The following is a 24,440-nucleotide window of genomic DNA, read 5'->3' as shown; positions in this document are numbered from 1 at the left end:
AACGTTCAATAGAAATGATTTATTGTTAGAAAAATAAAATGGCTTTTGTGCCTCTTTGTGCATTTTTAAAGCATAATTACTGAGCAAAACAGTGACAAAACAAAATAAATAATATATATATATATATATATATATAAATAAATTATAATGAAAAATTATATATAATACAACATACAGTATATATATATATACTTTATAATATTAATATTATTATATAAACTAATTATATTATAATTTATAATATTTATAATATTATATATTTAATATTTTGATTATTATATATCAAATTATCTTTTTTATCATCTTTTTTAATTATTATTTGGGTGCCTTTCTTAGCATATATTGATATATGTGGTTAATTGCGATTAATTTAAATGATCTGCATCTTGTAAAATGTTTATTTATTGACAGCCCTAAAAATTATACTTCCAGTGTTTCAATATGTTTGTATTTTGATATACAGTACATACTGTATAACAAATGAAAACAGATGCTGTATAAATCAGTTTTATTCGTCATATACAGCTCATACACTCAGTACTTTAAAAAAAGGTAAAAACTTTCCAGCCTTTTGGTACCAACAATATAAATTCTGTAGGAATTATTTCATGCACTTCTCTAAGGAAAATTGCATTACTTTGGGGTTGCTCTTTCAAAGAGAAAATTTCATTTTCTCTTAAAAATCCTCAGGAGAAATAAAAACAGACACAAATGAGACAACTGTAGAAGTACAGAGCTATAACATGAATGTGGATAGCATAGCTCAGATAATTTAGATTTAGAAGAATTTGATGAGTTCATTTTAAGGTATTTGACTTTGATTGCAGACTTCAGGACCTTGGCAAATCTGAGCACAGTCTGAGGCATTTGAGCTCTCTTTTGAAACTCTACAGGAGACACTTCATATATGAGATTATGTTTCACTTGAGAAACATCTGAGAATCAGAAGATTTAAAGGGACAGTTCACCCAAAAATTTAAATTCTCTCATCATTTACTCGCCCTCATGCCATCCCAGATTTGAATGACTTTCTTTCTTCTATAGAAAACAAATTAAGGTTTTTAAAAGAATATTTCAGCACTCATTCAATGCAAGTGAATGGTAACCAGAACTCTGAAGGTCCAAAAAGCACATAAAGGCACCACATAAGTAATCCATATGACTCCAGGGGTTTAATCCATGTCTCCTGAAGCAATATGACAGGTGTGAATACAAAACAGATCAATATTTAAGTCCTTTTTACTAAAAATCTCCACCTTTGACCAGCTCCGACCAGTAGGCAGCTGAATGTGAAAGTGTAGATTTACAGTTAAAAAAGGACTTAAATATTGATTATTTTTGTTTCTCACCCACACCTATCATATCACTACTGAAGTTATGGATTAAACCACTGGAGTCATATAGATTACTTTAATGCTGCCTTTATGTGCTTTTTGGACTTTTTGATTTCTGATCACCATTCACTTGCATTGTATGGACCAACAGAGCTGAGATATTCTTCTGAAAATCTTCTTTTGTGTTCAGCAGAAGAAAGAAAGTCACACACATCTGGGATGGCATGAGGGTGAGTAAATGATGAGAGAATTTTCATTTTTGCGTGAACTGTTCCTTTAAGAAGTCTCCATTTGCTCTCCATTTAATGTCATTACCATCTAGGAGAAACAATTGACATATTAAAGGGAACTCATATGTGATTTTCCTTCATTAAGGGTAGATTCCAAGTTTGTCCCAGAAGTCGCAGATGTCGTCGCGCGAGCTCGCCTGTGCGTGCAAATGCACCGTTAGATTCATGATTAGCCAGCCGCTGTTAGCCGTGTAGCGCGGCCATGACGGGGGGCGCTGCTGCTGACAGAATGTGCTCATGTCAGTATGTGATCTCGGGTCACCCGCATGGGCAAACGCCCCCCAGTAGCACAGCATACGATTGGACAGCAGGTGCTCAGGTGGTGTCAGGGTGAAATTTGCCACAGGGGCGGAGTCAAACAGGAAGGGCAGCTCTGCGCCGTGACATACGTGCTTGTAACAGAACGTCAAACCTGACCACACGCGTGGATCACTTGCTACGTGATCGAACACGTACATCCAGACAGAACTGCCTGAGAGCACCCCGGCACGTGCTGATCTTCGGGACGGACACAAGAAGATGTAGTCTGTAACAATCTGAAAGAGAAAAAGAGATGGGCAGAGATACTTCGTAAATAAGTCCGAACCCCTGCAACTGTGCCCGCCCTCTTTTTTAGTCATCTTGGTACCAGAAGTATTTCATAGTCTTTCATAAAAGAGTTCTAAATCATGAACCAAACCAACCAGCTCTGAGGTGATTCACAATGTTATAAACTTTGTTTTGAAGCAAAAAAGCATTTAAAAATTGTACCAAAAGACAAAGGTACATGACTGTGTACTTAACGTCTTTAATGAGGAAATTAACTACAATCCCATGATGCATTGCTAGTAACGTATTTAAATTAAAATCTATCTAAATATGTAATGGATAATATACAGTCAGCCGGTTGTTCTCGCAAAATAAACCCCGACAGGGTGATCAGGACTTGGACCTGAAAGGGTTTATTTTGCGATAACATCCGGCTGACTGTACATTGTCCCGCTTATTACATGGCTACTAACCAAATAAATAAATAAATGGACATTAAATATCGATTTGCGTTGAAATTATGTAATTTTGTGAGAAGGAATAAATCGCTGAAATCCACCTCCAGTTTGCGTCAGCGTTCTGTTGGTATTTATTTTGTAAATAATGACCATCTGACTCCTCATTATCCAGCTTATTACAAGACTACTTGCCAATTAAATAAATAAATGGACATGAAACACTGATTTGAGTTAATGTTTTTGTATTAGCTTATTTGTAGAGATCGCATAGTGACCCGAGAAGCAGGAAAGATGACTCGCAATACTCGGATGAGGTGATACGTGGATCTGCAGTTGTTACTCAAAGATATCAGACCTCTAGATGGCACCATTGACCAAACAGAATTGAGTATTCCAGAGCGCCATGTAATAAATAAAAGTACTGATTTAAAATAGCTGATTTTAAGTATAGACATAATACATTTTAATGCAAAAATATTCAGATATTTGAAAATATATAAATAGTTTGAAAGTGTAGATTTGATTGAGCCATTTACAGTGCATCATGGGAGTGGATGTTCGCTGCTCTTTTGCAGCACTTTGTTTTTGCCGCAATTCTCTGATTGGTCAATCTTTCGCTTCAGGATCAAGGGTAGTGTAGTTCTTCACTAGGAATTCTCCTATTAAACATGATTTTTAAAAAATGAAAATGAAATAATCCGGACTGATTCCTTCAGTAGATGCAAATACCATTGATCAACAACCTCAGAGCTCACAGTAGGTCCGTTTTTAAAGATTTATAAGTTATCGTTAGGAATCAATCCACCTACAGAGAAAATGAATGGGATTTTTATTTCCAGAACCCGACTGGTGCGCTCTATTCCTCTAGGCAAGTCTTCATATTTAAAATCATGTATAGTTGCACTTGAATGTTAGAAAATGTCATATGATGAATTTAATTTCTTAGAGAACACATTATACAATTGAAACATAATTGTGAAGTGAATATGTGCTGAAATGTGTTTAGTTTTTAGGGATTCTGTGAAGCGATTTGAGTGGAGGCTGAACATCGTTTGTTTAGAGCTTTTCATCTTACTGTAGGTTAAGTATCTCTATCTGTTACCTGGTAACCAGACACGCATCAGATAGAGAACACACACAAGGCCAAAGCCCACACAGAATCCACCGCCTGCAGTCGGGCATGGATCAATTTCAGCAAAGGCACACACACACACACACACACACACACACACACACACACAATGAGTGATATTGAATGTCTCCTTGTCTGTAGGCTGAATGCTTTTTCCTTTTATCCCCCAGAAGGCTCTAGTGATTTGACTGACAGGTCGTGGTGGCCTTTGATATCTCTTGGGTGAAACATAGTGGCAGAGGAATATACAGCACATGACACACTAGAGTTACAGCGCTCTCTTGTGGACATCAGCTAAACTTTGTCCATAGTACTTTTAGCAGGTATATTTGGAATCTCAGAGTTTTTAATATGTCTCTTGTGTCCATACATGCACACACACACAGAAAATCTCAGTCCTAGAGTGTCACTGACCTGTGCTAGCATGTCCCTGCGGTCAGCGTCTTTGTACATTGGCAGGTATTTGCGCAGGATTTTGATGGCGTGTTGTTTGAATATGGCCGTTGTGTAGATGGTACACTCGACAGGTGACACCGGCTTAGTGAAGACCCCGTACACAAAGATCACTCCTTCCTCTGAGGTGGTTCCTACACAACACACACATAACAACCAGCCCTCAATTATTATACCAACAGTTAAATCTGAAGTGCGTAACTTTTTATAAAAATGCTTTCTCTTATCCCAGCTTAATATGCAAAGACAACTGTAAGTGAGCCATTTGATAGGTTCATTTTCTTGCAAACTGTAAACACTGTGTCTCTGTGACACTATGAAAATTGTTCTGTTTGTTTTGAGCGACCCATCCATACAGACACGACAACATTGACTGGACCAATGGCGTGAGTTGGGGGCGGGACTATATCTTTGTTTGACCAATGGCAGATGAGGGGTGTATTCAGAAAGCTGTTTGAAAGCAATCATTTATTTTTAGTAGCGCAGAAATTACACACTTCATTGACCAAACATTTGGCTGTCAGGATCCTGTCACCTTTGTCAGTCTGGTTTATTGTGGTGATAGGATCCTGACACGTATGTTCTATGTCTCTGTGTGAGCGCACAGCTTTGGTTGTGTTCCTGGCCGTGTGCTCTTCTGTCTAGTTCGTGATTCATGTTCAGAGCATGGTGACTGGATCCTGACTCTTCAGTCTGGTTCTGCCTTTTTTCTGAGTCGGGATCCAGACACTCATGCTCCATGTCTTGTCTTTTTGTTTGAGCACATGGCTAATGATGGCTTCATTTGCCTTGTGATCTCCTGTCTCTCGTCCTGACCCTGCCCTCTTGTTACCTCGTTATTAGTTAATTTGCTTCACATGCTTTCCTTATTACTGTCCTCATCTTCTTTCCTATTTAACCCCATTGTGTTTTTTTGTCTTGTGTCAGTTCGTTGTGGATGTTTCCCTGTTATAGGTGTTCTGCCTGTCTGTCTGTGCCACTGGAGATTCCTGTTTTGAGCCCGGACCTCGAGGCTTCCCTTCTCCAGACCTGCCACCAAGTTCCTGTGTCTGTGGAATGTAGTTTTTCCCCTACAGGGTGGTTTCTGCTGTGTTTTTGTTTATTTTTCATATTAATAAAGCCCATCTACTCTGCTTTTGAGTCCTCGCCCTCTCTCTCTCCAACCCAACCTTGACAGAATGAACTGGCTAAACAGAAGACTTGGCAGAAAATGGGCATCTTCCTTTTTCCATCTCACACCACCGCCTACTCCATCCGGCAGCATATGGCCCAGTTTGTCCACCTCCACGAGGTCCTTCGGGGAGGCTGATGTGAAGGACTTTGCCTGTGATTTTCTCATCGCAGTGGACAAGCTGGACTATAATAAGACTGATTCAAAAGAGGTTTTCAACATCTGCTTCAATCAGCCTCTCAGCTAGCGGGAGATGGAAAAGCTGGGGAATCTGCGATTCTGGGATTTTGTTTACCACATTTTCCATCGTGGGTATCCTGAAACACTCCAGGAAGAGCTCCCCCATGTGGACTTTCCCACCCTTGGTCAGCCAGATCCCCAGCCCTCTAATGACTCGTTCTAAGAGATGGAGGAGGAAGAATGGTCCTGGCTCATTTTTCAGCACAGCTGATAGCGAGGAGGTGGAGAAGCCCACCACGGACCGCCAGGAGGTGGAGGAGCTGGTTGCAGACCGTCAGGAGGCGGAGGAGCTGGTTCCTGACCACCAGGAGGCGGAGGAGCCGGCTGTTGACCACCAGGGGGCGGAGAAGCCAGCTGTTGACCGCCAGGGGGTATAGGAGCCCACTGTTGACCGCCAGGAGGCAGATGGGCCCACTGTTGACCGCCAGGAGGCGGTGGGGCTTGAGGTCATTGATGAGCCTGTCCAGTTTCCTGTGGCCCTCAACAAGTCTTTCCTGTTCCCTGTGGCCGTCGATGAACCTATTCTGCTCCCTGTGGCCGTCGTCTGTCCAGTTCCCTGAGACTGTTGACAAGTCTGTCCAGTTCCCTGAGACTGTCGACGAGTCTGTCCAGTTCCCCTTGGCCGTTGACAAGTCTATCCATTTCTCTGTGGCCGTCGACAAGTCTGTCCAGTTCCCTGTGACCTTCGACGAGCCTGTCCAGTCCCCTGTTGCCATCGACAGGCCTGTCCAGTCACCTGTTGCTATCGACAGGCCTGTCCATTCACCAGGTGCCATTGACCAGTTCCCTACGGTTGCCGCCCAGTCTGTCCTGTCTCCTGTGGTTGTTGACAAGCCTGTCCAGCTCCCTTTGGATGTCGACGAGTCTGACCAGTCACCAGCAGCTGCCGCCGTGCCTGACCTCTGCTCAGCAGCCGTCACCTTGCCTTTCCTCATCCAGGTTCCGAGGCTTCCTGACCTCGTTTCTCTGCCGAAGCAGCCGGACCTCACCCTCTACCTGGAGTCTCCTCCCAGGTTGCCGGTCTCCACCTCCTTTCTCAAGCCTCCGCCCAGGCCTCCGGATCCCGCCCCTAACTTTACCCTCTTCCGAGGCTGCTGAACCCCGTCCCTTACCTTGTGCCGCCTACGTTGGTTTCCCCCACCCTCCCTCCCTTGGCTGGTTCTGTCTGTTGCACCCTGATCTGTGTTTCCAGCCTGTTTTAGTTTGATTTTGTGTCTGTGTTTGGTCTTGTTTTATGTTTGATGTTTCCCTTTTGGGGGGTTTTATGTTTGATGTTTCCTTTCTGGTTTATTGTGGTGACAGGATCCTGACACATATGTTCTATGTCTCTGTGTGAGCGCATGGCTTTGGTTGTTTTCCTGGCCATTTGCTCTTCTGTCTAGTCTGTGATTCATGTTCAGAGCATGGTGTCTGGATCCTGACTCTTTGGTCTGGTTCTGTCTTGTTTCTGAGTCAGAATCCGGACACTCATGCTCCATGTCTTGTCTTTTTGTTTGAGCACATATCCAATGATGGATTAATTTGTGCTCTCCTGTCTCTCATCCTGACCCCGCCCCCTTATTACCTCTTTATTAGTTCATTTGCTTCATATGCTTTCCTTATTACCATCCACGTTTTCTTTCCTATTCAACCCCATTATGTTTTTTGTCTTGTGCCAGTTTGTTGTGGATGTTTCCCTGTTATAGGTGTTCTGTCTGTCTGTGCCACTGGAGATTCTTGTTTTGAGCCCAGACTTTGAGGCTCCCCTTCTCCAGCCCTGCCACCAAGTTCCTGTGTCTGTGGAATATTGTTTTTCTCCTATGGGTGGTTTCTGTTGTGTTTTTGTTTATTTTTCATATTAATAAAGCCCATCTACTCTGCTTTTGAGACCATCTCTCTCTCCATCCTAATCTTGACATTGGCCCAATTTGATATGTACTCTGCAAAAAAATACAAATAAAAAAATAAAAATAAAATATTGTGCGTCTTTTTTTTTCAAAGTAGAAATATGTAAACATCCTTAAAAAGTTATATTTATTTGAGAAGAAATATTGCACAATGATTACTTGTTTTTAGAGAATATATTTTGAATACATTTTAAATTTTTAATTCAAGTTTTTTTTTTTTCCAGTTTTAAGCATAAATCTAAGACAATTTAATTAGGTTAATGCTGAAAACAAGAAAATATTTGCATATTTTTTAGGGAAAATAAGAAAATTTTGCGCTACCGTACGGAATTGCAAAATTAAACACTGTTTTCAAAGAGCTTTCCAAATGCACCCTCTGTCTGCTGTTGGTCGAATAAAAAAGACATTCCCGCCTCTAAGTCACACCACTGGTTGAGTCGATGCTCAAAACAAACAGAGGAATTTTTATAGCACCACAGAAACACAGTGTTCACAGTTTCTGGGAAAATTAACCTACGAATAGCTCACTTATAGTAGTCTCTGTATGCATATTAAGCTGGGATAAAAGAAAGGATTTTACCACTGAAAAATGCAATGCTATATAATCCTGGGTAAAACTTAAATAAAACTTTGTTCATTGCAAAACACTGTTGTTAGATTCAGATGGCAATTTGAACGTTAAAAAATTATTTAAGTGCCTTGTTGTTTAAACATTCCAAACTGCAAATGAGCATCCGTCTGGTAAAACTCAGATTCAGTGTACCGAGCAGAACTGCTTTCTCCTTCTGCCAATGTCCTTTCTGAAACGCGCTCACTGACTGTTCCTTGATCAGCTCTCCATCAATATATGGCCCCCAGCTTTCAAACACCTCCAGAAAACGGAATGGGTTCACCACCTTTGAGCCTGGCAAAAAATAAATAAAAAAAATTTAAAAATTAAAACAAAAAAGAGTAAAAAAATTGAACATACAAAACAGCTACTTCATTTACAGAACAGTTGTATAAACTAATGTGTAAACTTCATTGTGACGAGGAGGAGGGCAGGGCCGGGCTGTGACTACGCACGCCTGGCCCCCAATCAGGCTAATCAGCCGAGGAGAGGGATAAGTGCAGCGGAATGTGGCAGTTCGGGAGAGAGAGAGCCACATGCAGCTGCAGTGTGTGCATTTGTGTTCTGTGTCTTTTTATTTAAGTTTTCATTAAACTATTATTTTGACGGTTCAGGCGGTTCCTGCCTCCTCCTTTCCCATGTCAACCTTGTTACAGACAGATGCATCGGAGAGGGTGGGTTGGGGGCCGTGCTCTCGCAGGAGGTGGAGGGGGTGGAGCGCCCCATGCTGTACATTAGTCATAAGCTCTCGTTGAGGGAGACTAAGTACAGCACGATTGTAAAAGAGTGTCTTGCCATCAAGTGGGTGGTCCTAACCCTCTGCTATTACCTGCTGGGGCGGGCCTTCGTCCTCCACTTGGATCATGCCCCACTTCAGTGGCTCCACCGCATGAAGGATGCCAACGTGCGGATCACACTTCAGCTCTTCAAATTTAAGGTGGTCCACAGGCAGGAGCCGCAGATGGTTGTGGCTGATTTCCTCTCCAGGAATGGGGGGGACATTGCCCGAACGTTGCCTGGGCCTAAGTCGGGCGGTGGGGGTATGTGGAGTGGGACGTGGTCGTGTGTCTGTCACTGGGGAGAGAGGAAGCGGTAAGCGCCATCACCTGGTGATTGTTAACACTAAACACCTGTGTCTTGTTTCAGTGACGATGGTGACGGGCTTTAAAAGGCCGCCGGAGCGACAGACTGGAGAGAGTGTCAGACACAAACACAAATACACACACGGTAGCTGCATGTGGCTCTCTCTTTCCCGAACTGCCGCATTCCGCTGCACTTATACCTCTCCTTGTCTGATTAGCCCAATCGCACACCCGGCCCCGCCCTGCTCCTTGTCACACTCCTCCCTCCTTTGCCTCAGGCCGGGGAACCACCGCTTCAGGAGGCCGGCAGCGAGCCCCTCCTCCCCTCACGGACGGCGACTATTCCTCCGCGTCCAGGCTGTCGGCAGCAACTCCTCCGTCCCCCGGAGTTGTATGTTTCAGGAAGTAATAAGGAATAACGTGACAAAAAGCCACTCCTTTTTTTAATTTAATTTAATTGAGACCTTTACAACTATATATAGCACATGACGATCTCATCTTTTTCATGGTTTTACCAACTCTGAATATAATTGTTGTGATAACAAATTGGTAAATGATGTAACGAAACAGTTCTAATTTATAGGCAAATTAAAAAAAACATTATTAAGGAATTGATAGGATCAGCTATATCCAATGTAAAGTCCAGATTTTAAGCTTTACAATGACACCTATTTGTTCAGATCAAGCAAGTGGTTATTAATTATTATGTAATTATTATTATTTATTTTTTTCTGCAGGGAGTGCCCCCCACTGGCCTGGTATAAGTTCAGTTCAATAAATACTTCTAGCAATAAAAATATATGTTTTTTAAATATGTTCAAAAAAGGAGAACAAAACCTGTCATAATTATAAAAACAAAGTTGATGAAAAAATCGAAAGCAATATTTTGCAATATGAATACAAGCAATATGAGAGATTTATAAACAATCTTAGTGGGCCGGTCATTTTTGACCGGGAACACAAAATGTGTTAGCACAAAACGAACACAACACAAGGGTTAATGTACATTTCAACATATACTAACAATTTTTTTAAATCAAAAGTTGTATATGTTAAAATTAGTTAATGCACTATTAACTAACATGAACTAACAATTGTATTTTTATTAACTAACATTGAGAAAAATTACTAAATGCTGTAAAAAAATATCTTGTTCATTGTTAGTTTATAATACCTAATGCATTAACTAATTCATAATGAATAAAACCTAACTGCAAAGTGTTACCAAACAAATAAGTAAGGGATAATGTACAGTAAGCCGGTTGTTATTGCACAATAAACCCTATCAAGGTGATCAGGACCAAGATGTGAAGCGAAGGACTCTTGTATCACCCTGAAGGGGTTTGTTTTTGCGATAACATCTGTCTGACTGTACATTATCCCTCTTATTACACAGCTACTAAGCAAATAAATATATAAATGGACATAAAATATTGATTTGCACTGAATTTATGTAATTATGCGAATTTATGTAATTAAACCTCCGGATTGCGTCAGAGTTCTGATTGTGTTATTTTTGTGTAAATGACCGTCTGACACCTCATTATCCAGCTTATTACAAGACTACTTGCCAATGGGCATGAAACATTGATTTGAGTTGAAATTATTTTATTAGCTTACTTGTAGAGATCACACAGTGACCCCAGAGGTAGGAAAGATGATTTGCAATAACCAGATGAGCATGCTGATGTCTTAATCCCAGATGTGCGGTTATTACTCAGATATCAGAAATATCAGAACACTAGTTGGCGCCATTGACTTATCAAAATTAAGTATTCTAGAGCACCGTGTAATAAAGCATTATATTGGTCAACCACTATGTTTAATTATTTTCTCTCCATCTCTCAGACATGGAGATGTTAATGATCCGCTGTGGAGGTTCTTACTGGATTTGATCTGAGCGGTCAGCACCGCCTGAGGACTCAGAGACAGCAGACATACAATGTCCTTCACCGAGCAGTTGGACATCTTCGCAAAGTCCTTCCCCAACCTCAGAGACTCGTGCCTAAGGACACACATCACTGTGATTAAAAACATCAAATTGCTCCATACGAATGCATGTTAATTATGAGTGTTTACCGTGTTTTCAGTGGAATGGAGAAGGGTAAACTCTGGAAAACAGCCTGTTTGAAAAGTGGTTTGCTGCTTTGGATCATGAGATGCAGACTGACTGACTGAGCGCCAGCGCTCTCTCCGAAAATTGTCACCTGAATTCACATACAGAAACACAGCAATACTTTTAATTAGTATTCCAGTCAAAGTGGGAAATTTACTCTCTGGAGAACCAGCTTAAGCCAGCATAAGATGGTTAGCTGGTCTTACAGCCTGCCCAAGCTGGTTCGGCTGGTCTATTTTGATGGTTTTAGAGGGGTTTTGGGCACTTGATCATGCAGCTTAAACGTGCAAAAATCAGCAAACCACCTTAGACTTAGAAGGTCTAACCTGGTCTAGGTTTCTGCGAGGATAAGTTCTTTAGGTAAGTTAGTTTTTACCCGGCTTGGGTCACCTCCAAACACCGCAATGTTCTTTTGGATCCAGAGCAAAGCCATCTGCTGGTCTAGAATCCCATAGTTTCCTGCCGCTGATGTTCTTGGGTCCTTTCCTGACACCAGAAACCCAAACGCTCCTGAAGAGAGAGACCAGTATCAGGTATATCACAGCCATGACAAATAGTGAGTCTTATATGTCATTTCTTCGACTAAATATCTCACCAAGGCGGTAGGCCGCACTCACAACCACCGTTTGTGTGAAGTTACTGATGAAGCGTGCGTCGTAAAGCAGTTTGGAGGCGGAGCCTGCGATGAAGTCACCGCCGTGAATCCACACCATGACTGGCAGCGGTTTGTGCAGCGGAGCTGTGAAGTTCACACTCAGAGGAACAAACACATTCAGGTACAAACAGTCTTCACTCACCTGAGGAGAGATGATAATATTACACTTCTACACAAACACACAATGGTAAATATATTTACAGTGGCCCCTAAAAGTATTTTGACTACAAAGGAACACTTGAATTTGCACTAAAGTAACTTTTCGTAGACATTTTTGCTCAGTGACTTTTTATGTTCGCTCTGGGTGTGAAAGACTATGTAAGAATACAGTGTTTTTGGGTCATTGAAAAATAAGGTTGTCCAAGATGATAAAAATGTTGTTTGAAACACGTGTCATGTTCGTAGAGATGTTTTATTTGTGTCCAGTTTGGTTTCAAATAAAAAAATACATATATTTTATAGCATTTTCTACAAAAAAAGAAAAGAAAGATTGAATGGCTTGTGTCAAATGTCATGTGGTGTAACCATCAAGTAAAAGGTAAAAAAAAATACTTTCCTTGCACCTTGATTGCATAAATGTGTATGCAACTTAATCATTAATTGATAAAAGTTTTCAAACATATTTTCAAGGTATTTTTATTAAAAACAAATTAAATATCAGGAATTGTTTAGTCAAGAATATCAAGAGTTTTTTCAGGGTTCCTCCATATGACCTGTTAAAAGGTGCCCTTTACATAGAAATGTCAATATATATATATATATATATATATATATATATATATATATATATATATATATATATATATATATATACAATTTTAAAGATCACACACAACCATGATGGCAAAAGGGGTCCTCTTTTTTTGGTTTTTTTAGTCACATGACAATAACAAAATCGCAACCTTTGATTTGGTGGAAAAAGGTGTTTCAAACATGATCAATTAATCATATTTAAAACAAAATTGTTTAACAGCTTATTTAAAAAAAAAAAAAAAAAAAAAAATATTTAGCACTAAATAGCACTTAGCATTTAGTACTTAAATATTGATCTTTTTCACACCAAAAGTGATCATGTTGCTTTAGAAGACATTAATTTATCCGCTAGACTCGTATCGATTATGTTTATGCTGACTGTCTGTTCTTTTTGGAGATTCAAAGCAAGGCCGTAATCAAGTCTTGAACAGTGGGGGGGGGAGGAATTACATATAGGTTTAAAAAGTTAAATTTTTTGCATGCTTAGGTAGAAAACACCACTTGTAATGTCATCTGAGATAGCCAATCAAATCGATGAAGGCAGGAGTCGCGGGACTCAAGTTTCAGTAGCTAAGCGGGAACCTCGTGGATTATTCCAACGCCGCACATCAGTGTCAGCAGTTTAGGTTAAGAGTGTTAGTGTCATGTAATATGAAAGTATCTAACATGCAATATTTGACCACTGTTTTATGGTTAAAAATGTTGTACCAACCGAAAGTAATTGTCTAGCATTCATTTCATGTGTTATTGTAGTTTAGCTAAAATAACACAGATCAATCCTTATGGCACTATATTTCACATGCTTTGCAGTTATGCAAGTTTACCTGTCCAATAAGAAGAACGCCAATTCAGGATCGGTTTTGATCCTCAAAACCGAACAAAGGTCCTTCCAGGAATCAAATGCCCTGCCGATGTTCACTCTAGTTTTCGCTTGACCACGATCACGTTCCCGCTTAGCCAGACGGGATTCAGTAGATAAATGTTTTTTTGGCTTACTCTGAGTTTGTGTAGGAGTCGGTGTTGTGCTGGGAGCCGGACGTTTGCTGGATTTTTTTGTTTTGAAGTTTGTTTTCACTGTTGAATAGCGGAAGAGAAGCGATTACTGTCTGAGGCAAGGCTCCCGGGAGCGTGCATAAACCTCACATCCTTTGGATTTTCCCGGCAAAAGCGACCCGCTCCCTTTGCATGAAAATCAGTCTACAGGATTTTAATAGGAAACCTAGGAAGTCCGGGAAGGACTCATTTTTTAAGTTGTGTTACAAGCCGTTCACACATTGGCAAAAAATAGGTGAATATTACATGAACATTTTTACATATTGCACCTTTAATCAGATAAGCCACCGTGGAAGCTATTCACATTGCAATAAGTGTGTAAATGTAGGTGAGTTTTTCAAATGATGAGTTACAGTAAAAGTGCTTTGATATGATAACATAGCAGTGAGTGAAAAATAAGTGTCTATAAAGTCATAATCAGCCATTGTACTCGTGATTTTTGTGAAAGTGAATAAAATGCACAGTTGTTGTAGCACCTAGTGTTCACTGCACCAGGAACTATGATGAAATGTAGAACGAGGCAAGTAAAAGTCAGTTTGCAGCAATTTAGTTATAGTAACATTCATTCTATGAGACTAGGTTGCTTTAAAATGACTTGACTAGTAGACGTGTATTCACGTCATTGTTTTGTGTGAATAGCATTTTTAATGTGTTTTTGAATAACTTATTAGATCCAGAACAAAAATGAGCATCACGTCATTCACCCTCTATTCAAAATCTTCACTGCGGCGAATATTCGCGTTGGGTGTGAAAGGGCCTTAAACTTCTGTTTGTGAAATGGTTTTCTTGAAAAGTGTGCTCGTGCTACAGTGACTTTCTTTGGAAAAACAACTTGCCACTTGATTCGGTTTTTTTTTAATTGTTTTTTTTTTTTTTTTGATATTTTGTTATCTAATGCAAAGACATTCATACATTTTTAAAGTGTGTTGAGAGTTTAAAGTTCATGACCTCTTGTTTGTATGGAACCCCCTTAAAAACCAATTCTGTTTAGCACCAATAATGGTTTTGCTATGCTTTAATATACAGTGGTGTCCAAAACACCACATTGAAAATCTTTGAACCCTTTTTTGTTTTTTGTTTAATATTTAAGAAACAAAGAAAAGTTATGTCATTCTTCATCCCTCCACTCCTCACCTTCTTGGGACACTCATCAGAAATGGGTCCGATGCACGCCTGCATGCATGCCGCTCTGGGATAGGTGGCATCGTACACCCCCTTCCACGGTGTGACGGGACGGGGTGGTTTCCAACGGTACGCTGCTACAGGTGGAGCAGCGAATGGGATCCCATAGAAAACGTGAGACTTATCCAGCGTCAGACCCTGAACGGTGCCGTCTTTTGTGAGCGACCTGGGTCCAACAGAACCAGACCGGACAGATGTACCAGATTCAAGAGTCCTTTCAAGGATCTTATAGCTGTCCTTTTCAGTTTGAAGGTCCCCACTAAACTTGCCCACGAGAGGCTGATCTCTAATCAGCGTTCCTGAAGACACACTACGAAGAAGGGCGGCCAGGTTCATATCCTCCTCTGAGCTGAATCCAGAACTGACGAACACAAACGCCACCACACACAGCTCCAATAAACACTTGTATGTTGGCATATTTACTGCCAGTCTGAGTTTATGGGACTTCTGTTCAATTCAGGCTGGTTTTGAAGCTGCCCGGTGAGACTGGATGGACGAAGAAAGACAGTAGCGTCCCAGAATTCACTGGTTTGGCTTGTCTCAGCACTTGTGACACTCATTTCAGTGCATACAAGAGGGACAGAGTCTATGCAGGCCCATGATGTGTTAAATTAAAAGCATACTGTCTGTACTTAAGAAAATTAGATAACATTAATTCCCTTCACATTCTCACTCAGTTTCAGAATACTACAAGTTGAGTCAACGATTTTGTCTCTTATAAAAGACATTCAGCTTTGAGTTGAAACTGTACTGTGACCTTATATCTGTTTTTTATTTGTTGTCTTAGTAAAAGGGTTGCTTAAATGAATAGTTAATAAAAAAAAGTAAATTGTCATAATTTACTCACCCTCATGTTGTTCTACACATGTATTACTTTCTTTTTTACGTTAAACAAAAAAGAAGTTTTGAATAATGTTCACGTTGCTCTCTTTCATAGAATGAAAGTGCATAAGGGATGGGGGATGTCGAGCTCCAAAAAGGACAAAACAACAACAACAACAACAAAAAAACATCATAAAAGCATCATAATAGTTTTCCATAAAAATTGTATGCTATAATCCAAGCCTTCTGAAGCCTTGCGATAGTTTTGTGCGTGAAACATATTGAAATTTAAGCTGTTTTTCACTGAAAATGTAGCTTGACAGTTGTAACCATTCACATTTATGCCATGGAAAAGAGCAGCTTGGACATTCTGCTATAACATAACTCCTTATGTGTTCCACAGAAGAAAGTCTTACATGTTTGTAACTACATGAGGGTAAGTAAATGATGACAGAATTTTTATTTTGGGTTGAACTATCCTTTTAAAGGGATAGTTCACCCAAAAATTAAAATTCTCTCATCATTTACTCACCCTCATGCCATCCAGATGCATTTTACTTTCTTTCTTCGGTAGAACACAAACAAAGATTTTTAGAAGAATATGTCAGCTCTGTAGGTCCATACAATGCAAGTGAATGCTGACCAAAACTTTGAAGGTCCAAAAAGCACATAAAGGCAGCATAAAAGTAATCCATATGACTCCAGTGGTTTAATCCATGTCTTCTGAAGTGATATGATAGGTGTGGGTGAGAAACAGATCAATATTTATACATTTTTTACTATAAAGTATAATTCACTTTTCAAATAATAATTTTTAAATAATAATAAATAATTGTTTTATAAGTAGTGAATAAATACAAACGTTTCTTATAAAATAATCATTAATTATGGTTATATAATATATGATTATATAATAAAAATTATATTATAATAATCATATAATCAAATGTCTTTATACATAATTACAATCATTAATGATTATAGATATAATACTTAACAATGAATAATAAAGAAACTATTTTAAATAATAAAAGTATTTAAAATTAGTCTTAAAATACAAGATTTTTCTAAAAAAAAAGTTATGATGCTAGTTTTGTGAAAGATGATATGATGTGTTTTAAAAAAGAATTGCGTTTTCATGGAATAGAATAAAATAAATTAATTGTTTATTTTTCTAACTAAATTAAATTTGGTGTATTTTGTGACAACAGTTTTCTGCTTCATAAAGATCTACAGGCGCCTGTTCACAGATCAGTTCTACCTTATGAACACTAGGCGGCAGTACACGCTCTGGTCTCTGAGCGCTCATGACGTGTTGGCGCAGCGCCTGACGTCATCACTTGACAGAAACAATGGCGGCGCCCACAGAAAGCGTGGGTGAAACGCCAGCAAATTAAAAAAGACAAAAAAAAAACAAAAGTCAAGGTACAGTTTCCCTTGCAAACCCTCAAATATACAACAAAGTATCCTCAGAGCTCGTATTGACACTGCACTTGTTATAAATATTCAGATAATCGAATATTACCGAGATGTTTATGTGTGGAGCAGCACGTGTCTATTTATATTTAAAATAAACATACATATGTATTTGCATTTAGACAAAACAGAATCCGGTTCTGAAATAAAATAGAATTCAAATGCTTGACGTACTGCTTCATTTAGAAGCAGTACGTCATTCATTCAAAGATATCATGGAACATGTTATTACCATGTACATTCCATAAAAACGTGTTACTTTAGTACCATGTCCAAAAACCATGACACTATTATGATATTAAGTCCAAAGAAACATGGTAAAAGCATAGTACTGTTAGTGTTGTGCACCAAACCAAGTGTCTCTAGAGAATTGTCACCTTTGAAATAAAGTTTCTGCTAACTGACTTAATACTATACATTGAATTTTTATTTGTAATGTAGCAGAAGAGACTGAACTGTTGACAGTGCCAGATGGCTGGAAAGAGCCTGCGTTCACCCAAGCGGACAATCCAAAAGGTTTATTGGAGGAGAGCAGCTTTGCCACACTTCCCCAAGTACAGAGAAGCGTTTCTGAAAGAATGCTGGCCGCTGGTGCAAAAAGCACTCGGAGATATTGTAAGTATTTTGAAAACACATGCAGTTCTAACTGTTTTGTTTTAATATGTTATATCTCACACTGTCACATCATGAATTTCATCTCCATTCATCTTTTGTAGTTCATCAGTGCCACACTGGACCAGATTGAAGGCAGTATGACTGTGAACACCACCAAGAAGTCGTTCGAGCCCTACGCCATCCTCAGAGTGAGAGATCTCATCAAGAAGTGTGCCGTTTCAACAGGTAAAATATCTATCACATTTAACTGTGTAATTCAATAAATGTAACTAAATTGTATGAAAATAGTTCAGTATGTTATTATCAATGGACAAGGCTGTCGCCAACCAAAACTTAAGTTAATCGTGCACAGAGTGTGTACTTTGATTGGTCGAAATGGCCACATGTTGGCTGATTAACCAGCTGGACAATATATCTTTGTATCAACATATCTTTTGTTAAATATTAATTTTCATTTCAGGCTGTTAGGATACTTGAAGATGACATGGCATGTGATATAAAAATCGGGACTCTAATGTGAAACAGAGAGCGTTTTGTGAAGAGAAGACAGAGACTGAGCAGATGATAGGTGAGCAGAAATACTGATAACAATTGTTGTGTTTTATTGACGAATTATATGGAGGGATTATGTATTTTATTTGATTTCTTGCAGCTAGTTTCTAAGAAATGATTTAATGGCACAGTTTGGGGTTTATTTTGATTCGTTTATTAGGTTTTGTATGTAAGGTGTAGCTTTTCATTTGATGTAATAAAGATGATATAATAAAATGTTAAGTTACAATAAAATCAAGAAAAGATTTCATTTGTTTCAGACACTGGAGCTTCTCACCAACTGTTACGTTATGGTTCAGAGAAACACGGTTTCTGCTCTGGGACCGTACCGCGGTTTAAAAGAAGTGAGAACATCTGTCCATATTTGTTGACAAACACATGATCAAACTAAGCTCTTTGTGTTTTTACCTCAATGAGTACCTTCCTAATAAATAGTACATTGTGTTTAGTTGATTGCTTGATAGCGCAGATGATATATATGCCTTTTTTTTTTTTTTTATACATGTTTTGCACTGATTTTGTGCAACAACAACAACAACAAAAAACTGCTGCATTTTGCAGAGTAGATTTAAACATGGCAAAATGGTTTTGTGTTGGCCTAATAATTATTTAGCGCTCTCGCTCTTTTCTACAAGTATGGAAAGTCTTACTGGACACGATGAAGAACATTCACCCCATTTACAACATAAAGGTACATAGAAACGCTGGAGTCTTGAGTATCTTATTTGCAAATCAAGCATTACTTTGTAAAGTGTGTCTAATGTGCTGTGGTCTGGGCTTGTAACTGAAAGGTTGGTGGTTCAAACCCCACATGAGTGGTTTTAATTAGAAGTAGACCGATATATCGGTTTTACCAATTAATCGTGCCAATAGTTGCTTTTTGGAACTATCGTTATCGGCAAAAATCTATACCGATAGTTTTTTCATAATTTTGTAATTTCAAAATAAGAGTCCCCGGTGTATTTTAGGCTTGTTTATACTGAGTCCCGTGTTATGCGTCACATCTTTATTTTTTCTAGTTATTATTGGGATTTTGGTTGAACAATAAACTGCATCTGGGATTATATTCATTTTTGACTCTTTGTCCGTGCTCGTCATAGTAAAGAAAGAATAATTAAACTTTTTGTCATTCTATAAATTGATTTTTGAAAACTATTGGTCGATTAATCGGTTATCTGCCTTTCCCATCATCTTAGTTATGGGTATCGGCAAAATCCGCTATTGGTTGACCTCTAGTTTTAATAAACTCTTTGTTTGCCAACGATTAAGACACTTAACCTCATGTTACTCTAAATGAACTGTTTCTATAATACTGTATGTACTGTAACTATACGTCACTTTCTATAAACGTGTTGTTTGTTTAAACACACACGATTCAATCCGTTCAGACGCTAATGATCAAACGCGAGCTCGTGAACGACCCAGAGCTGTGCACTCAGAACTGGAAGAGATTCCTGCCCAACTTCCTTCATAAGAGTCTATCCAAAATGCAAACAGCTCAAGAAGAAGGCGGCGAAGGGGTACACGCCGTTCCCCCCACCTCAGCCCAAGTGCAAGGTAAGAGTGTACACTTTCAAAACACGTCAAATCATTCGTTGTGAGAGGAATTTATTAAAGCAATAAACCACGAGAGGTCGCTTGTTACAGTGATCGTAATCGTGGTGAAATCACTGCAACACATAACCTCATGTAGCGTATTGGCAGAAAACAGTGGCAACAACCATATGAGAATATTTATTCATATTAATTGTTGGGATAAAAAAATTTCATCCAGTAATATAGCAACCTAGTAATCCGTGTCAGAAATGAACCTTTCCCAATGAAGGGCAATATTTGCCCCTGGATTCAATTTTTTTAGGGGCATTATTTACCTTTATGAGGGCCTGTTTTGGTGTAAACCATATACATTTATGCTGTTTTGTCATTTTTATTCATGTTGAATACTGCAATATTAATTCATTAACAGACATTCTTAATCTGAAACACAAATTCTGTAAAATGGTGTAGTTTAAATAAGAATATTTAGAAATACGTCATGTTACATACAGGGCATTTTTGCCCCAACAGAATTTCAGGGGCGTTTTTGTCACTTCTGGTGGCATTTTTGACACTGGTAGCAGTTGAACTTGACACATTAATTTAGAATGCGTGATTACATGTTTGTATTTAACTGCAATTTACAACCTGGCTCATCCAATCAGAATTCAGTTGGAACGATCTATTTTATAATAGGCTTAAATGAGAGGAAAATCACTTTGACAGATTAAACCTTAACACTCATGAGGAAAGAAAAATATGTTATTTGGCCACAACTGAATATGAAGACTGGTCTGAGACCATCAATCCATGCATCTTATCACGCGGCTTGTTGAGCGTGTTACCGCGGAGACGTAGCGCATGTGGAGGCTTCGCGCTATTCTCCGCGGCATCCACGCACAACTCATCACGCGCCCCACCGAGAGCGAGAACCACATTATAGCAACCACGAGGAGGTTACCCCATGTGACTCTACCCTCCCTAGCAACCGGGCCAATTTGGTTGCGTAGGAGACCTGACTGGAATCACTCAGCATGTGCTGGATTTGAACTCGCGACTCCAGCGGTGGTAGTCAGCGTCTTTAGTCGCTGAGCTACCCAGGCCCCCAAATGTTAACTTTTTTAACTTTGTGTATTATTATAGAATGTGCAGTCACATGTCTTTGTCTGCAGTTTACAGCCTGGCTCATTTCAAAATTCAGTTACATGTAGAACTATCAATTTTACAACTTGACTGATAGAGACAGATATAGTTGTATATCACTCACAACTGCTGATGTTCTGTCTTCCTGGACTGCAGAAGAAACAGGCTGAAGTTTTATCAAAGAGACAAGAGGAGCGGCAGAAAGCTTTTATTCCTCCTAAAGAGAAACCAGCGCTGAAGAAGACCAAACGTTCTTTTCCATACAATGAAAGTGAATCAGGGCTGAGCGGCAACAATAACGAAGAAGAACACCAAAGATTTCTGATGCATAACCTGATATGATCTTTCGATCTCTTCATTGCAGCTAAAACAGAAAACAAAATAGATGTTCAAATCATCGAAGAAAAAGTGAAGAAGGCAAAATCTAAAAAGCTTGGTGCTTCTCCGGTGAACCTCAAAACGCCTTCAGTTAAAGACAAGAAACAGAAGAATATCAAGAACTAACCTGATTCACTTGTGTTTGAACTCTATTGGACTTTTGCGAACCCTGGTGAAACATTCTCACCACCATCAATTAATGATGAATCATGAGCTCTTGGGGTTTATATAAAATGTGTTATAAAAGATGTGTTTGTATAAAAAGGTCTGTTTTGCATGCTTATCTGCTTTCAACATTATTTTCAAACTGTTCAAAACATTTGGGACTTGAAGATGAGACACTCAAGCACTGTCGATATGAGATGATGTGAATTAACTGAATGAAAACACAAGATCAACAAAAATGTCCCTTCAACCACATTAATGCAAATTTGTCACATTATTTTCACTTTAAAATAATGTGTAGAGATTGATAGTTTGGTACTGTCAGGAGCAATTAAAAACAATGACCACCAATTGGCATGGATTTGTTTAAACGAAGCACTTAACATCCAGACATTGTCATGTGACAGACTGTGAGCTTATATAATTTTTTTACATGGCTTTGGAAATCCAAGTCTGTGAGATTAATATGTAAGCCCGTAAACACAAGGCAGAACTTTATTCCCTTTCCCAATGGAAGCCCGTTTCCGCAGAGGAGTAAATGGCTGTTACCACAAAAAATCATTTAGACTCGTCCCGCCTTTTCTTTATAAAAAGCAAAAATCGTGGTTACAGTGAGGCACTTAGAGTGCAAGTCAATGGGGCCAATCCATAAATATTAAAATACTCACTGTTTCAAAAGTAAAGCCACAAGAAGAAACAATGTGTTAACTTGATTTTATTGTGATAAAATCACTTGACACTTTTCTGTGTAGTTATAGCCAAGTTGTCATGATGCTGTAAATTCTAAAACCCAAAATGAAAATAAAAATGACGATTTAAACAACTCCACATCTTAAATAGTACACAAGTTTTAACAGAAGAATAAATGTAAGTGCTTTAATAAAATTATAAGTGTCACATTTCTGCCTTTTAACCCTCCAAAAATTGGTCCCATTCACTTCCATTGAAAAACCTCAATTTTTGCTGCTTTTTTTTTTTTTTTTTTTAAGAAAATGCGGGATGAGTCGAAATGATTTTTTGTGGTAATCAGTATTATGCCACAAATGCAGTCGATTGAGCTTAACCTGTATTATGATTGGGTGTGATGTGTCATGAAAACTTTTAAAAATAATGATTTGTTCTTGGTAAAGAACTGGCATCCACCAACTAAATCGCAACCGTAAGTATGATTTTAAAAATGAATAGAAATAAAAAACTCTCAGATCACTAGACAATGAGATTTATGGACTTTTTTGTCCTTAACTGAAATGGCAAACCTTTGACATATGAAAGAACCTGAAATATTGAAAGCACTGTTAATTCACATGCTGCTTTAATCTAAGAATAAAATTAAATGAACTTAAATTGAACTTTGCATAATATCAGCAACAAGTGAAGAACTATTCCACTTCTCACTGTGAATTTGTTTAGATTATGTAATGATGGGTGTGTAGATTACCTATGTACTACTGTAATTATTACAGTTATGTAACATATCATGAGAATCAAATTTTCCTTGATCTTTCGATGGTCTAAAAATTCTACTTCAACTTTCAGACCTCTGCCACTGTGTAATCCAGGTTTTGCATTGGTGTGGAAAGCAGGTTTTGCAGGTTGTTGATGCAATAAAATGTGCACCAAATAGTTTATACAAATGCTATATTATATGACCATAATAACAAAATAAAAAAGTAGATCTTATTCCATAGAAGTATGAGCACCACTGGTATAACAGATCCGCCCTGGTTCGAAATCCCGTTCGGAGCAGGTCGGCAGGACCTGCTACTGTGGTGTTGTGTCCCAGATGGGAGTGAGGTTTAGGTGGGTGAGTGTAACGGGAGCCAGCTGGTAGGTAGCTGTGCAGTATGTAAACCTCACTCCCCTGGCCTCAATCTCATTTTTGACCATTCGGACAGGTTTGGGTGGCACACCCAACTTTGTAACTATCCGCCCAGACAACCTTTAGACAAATCAGGCGATACAGTGAGATTTTATTTTAAACCAGTGGTTCATTCCCATTTGGTTATGTTATACTGTATGTATTTGAATAAAGTGGGAATGATGTGCCTGTGTGTAGTGGCCTCATACTTGCCATGGTGAGCACTTGGCGCTGTAGTAATCGAAATGTTGTACCTCTTCCACCCATGACTTCACAGCGAATGTGTAGTATGGAGCGCCGGCCCAGATATTCTCACCCACCGAAGTGAATGAAGGGTGCATCTTGCTCGGCTGCTGAAGGTTAACGCTGTGTTTAAAGATGCAATTTCTCGCCCATGCGTGCGCTGTTATTGCAAGGCCTTCATCCCATGTCTACACACAGATACATGCAATTGGATTTGAAATTAAATGCTATTGTAGATTGAGCCTGATCTCATGAAAATTAATGGCACCAACAATCATGCTGCGGTCCAAATCACTGAGATCAAATTTTTTCCCCATTCTGATGGTTGATGTGAACATTAACTGAAGCTCCTGACCCGCATATGCATGATTTTATGCACTGCACTGCTGCCACACGATTGGCTGATTAGATCATCGCATGGATGATCGTTGGTGCCAGACGGGCTGGTTTGAGTATTTCTGTAACTGCTGATCTCATCACTCCGAATGGTGCCAAAAACAAAAAACATCCAGTGAGCGGCAGTTCTGTGGACGGAAACACCTTGTTGATGAGAGAGATCAACAGAGAATGGCCAGACTGATTTGAACTAACAAAGTCTACAGTAACTCAGATAACCACTCTGTACAATTATGGTGAGAGGAATATCATCTCAGAATGCTATTTAGAGATGTGGGTTGGCGCTGTTTTGGCGGCACAAGGTTTTAATGTT

The 24,440-nt window shown here is 39.1% G+C and overlaps 2 protein-coding genes across 3 annotated transcripts; one reads left to right on the top strand and one right to left on the bottom strand.

Moving 5' to 3' along the window:
- Nucleotides 1–1,546: 1,546 nt before the first annotated feature.
- LOC127436521 (crystal protein-like) lies at nucleotides 1,547–16,180 on the bottom strand. Its single transcript, XM_051690775.1, has 8 exons — nucleotides 14,896–16,180; nucleotides 11,896–12,097; nucleotides 11,677–11,810; nucleotides 11,264–11,391; nucleotides 11,071–11,189; nucleotides 8,256–8,396; nucleotides 4,157–4,329; nucleotides 1,547–2,160 (listed from the first exon to the last, which is right to left on the bottom strand). Exons 1-8 carry the CDS (start codon nucleotides 15,358–15,360, stop codon nucleotides 1,705–1,707), a joined length of 1,818 nt encoding a protein of 605 aa, XP_051546735.1. The 5' UTR covers nucleotides 15,361–16,180; the 3' UTR covers nucleotides 1,547–1,704.
- A 937-nt stretch (nucleotides 16,181–17,117) lies between these two features.
- Nucleotides 17,118–22,454, top strand: LOC127436543 (KRR1 small subunit processome component homolog). Of its 2 annotated transcripts, XM_051690810.1 has the most exons (8): nucleotides 17,118–17,190; nucleotides 17,683–17,856; nucleotides 17,958–18,081; nucleotides 18,317–18,424; nucleotides 18,669–18,752; nucleotides 19,044–19,099; nucleotides 19,797–19,965; nucleotides 21,452–22,454. In XM_051690810.1, exons 4-8 carry the CDS (start codon nucleotides 18,418–18,420, stop codon nucleotides 21,589–21,591), a joined length of 456 nt encoding a protein of 151 aa, XP_051546770.1. In that variant the 5' UTR covers nucleotides 17,118–17,190; nucleotides 17,683–17,856; nucleotides 17,958–18,081; nucleotides 18,317–18,417; the 3' UTR covers nucleotides 21,592–22,454. The 2 variants fall into 2 exon arrangements, 1 of the variants encoding a protein (XP_051546770.1); XR_007896421.1 differs by having other exon boundaries at nucleotides 18,669–19,965; nucleotides 21,244–22,454.
- The last annotated feature ends 1,986 nt before the right edge of the window (nucleotides 22,455–24,440 follow it).

Source organism: Myxocyprinus asiaticus, chromosome 47 (assembly GCF_019703515.2).
Source record: "Myxocyprinus asiaticus isolate MX2 ecotype Aquarium Trade chromosome 47, UBuf_Myxa_2, whole genome shotgun sequence".
In the NCBI taxonomy this organism is placed as follows: domain Eukaryota; kingdom Metazoa; phylum Chordata; class Actinopteri; order Cypriniformes; family Catostomidae; genus Myxocyprinus; species Myxocyprinus asiaticus.
This window is presented reverse-complemented; position numbering and strand designations above follow the sequence as displayed.

Bases quoted from the DNA above. Each gene is read 5' to 3' on its own strand.
- LOC127436521 (XM_051690775.1), bottom strand. From the start codon at position 15,360: ATGCCAACATACAAGTGTTTATTGGAGCTGTGTGTGGTGGCGTTTGTG. The intron at 11,811-11,895 runs GTGAGATATTTA...CTCTCTCTTCAG, and splicing joins GAGTGCGGCCTACCGCCTTG to GAGCGTTTGGGTTTCTGGTG. The intron at 2,161-4,156 runs GTCAGTGACACT...TTTCTCTTTCAG, and splicing joins GCAGGGACATGCTAGCACAG to ATTGTTACAGACTACATCTT.
- LOC127436543 (XM_051690810.1), top strand. The intron at 19,100-19,796 runs GTACATAGAAAC...CAATCCGTTCAG, and splicing joins ACCCCATTTACAACATAAAG to ACGCTAATGATCAAACGCGA. The intron at 19,966-21,451 runs GTAAGAGTGTAC...TCTTCATTGCAG, and splicing joins CACCTCAGCCCAAGTGCAAG to CTAAAACAGAAAACAAAATA.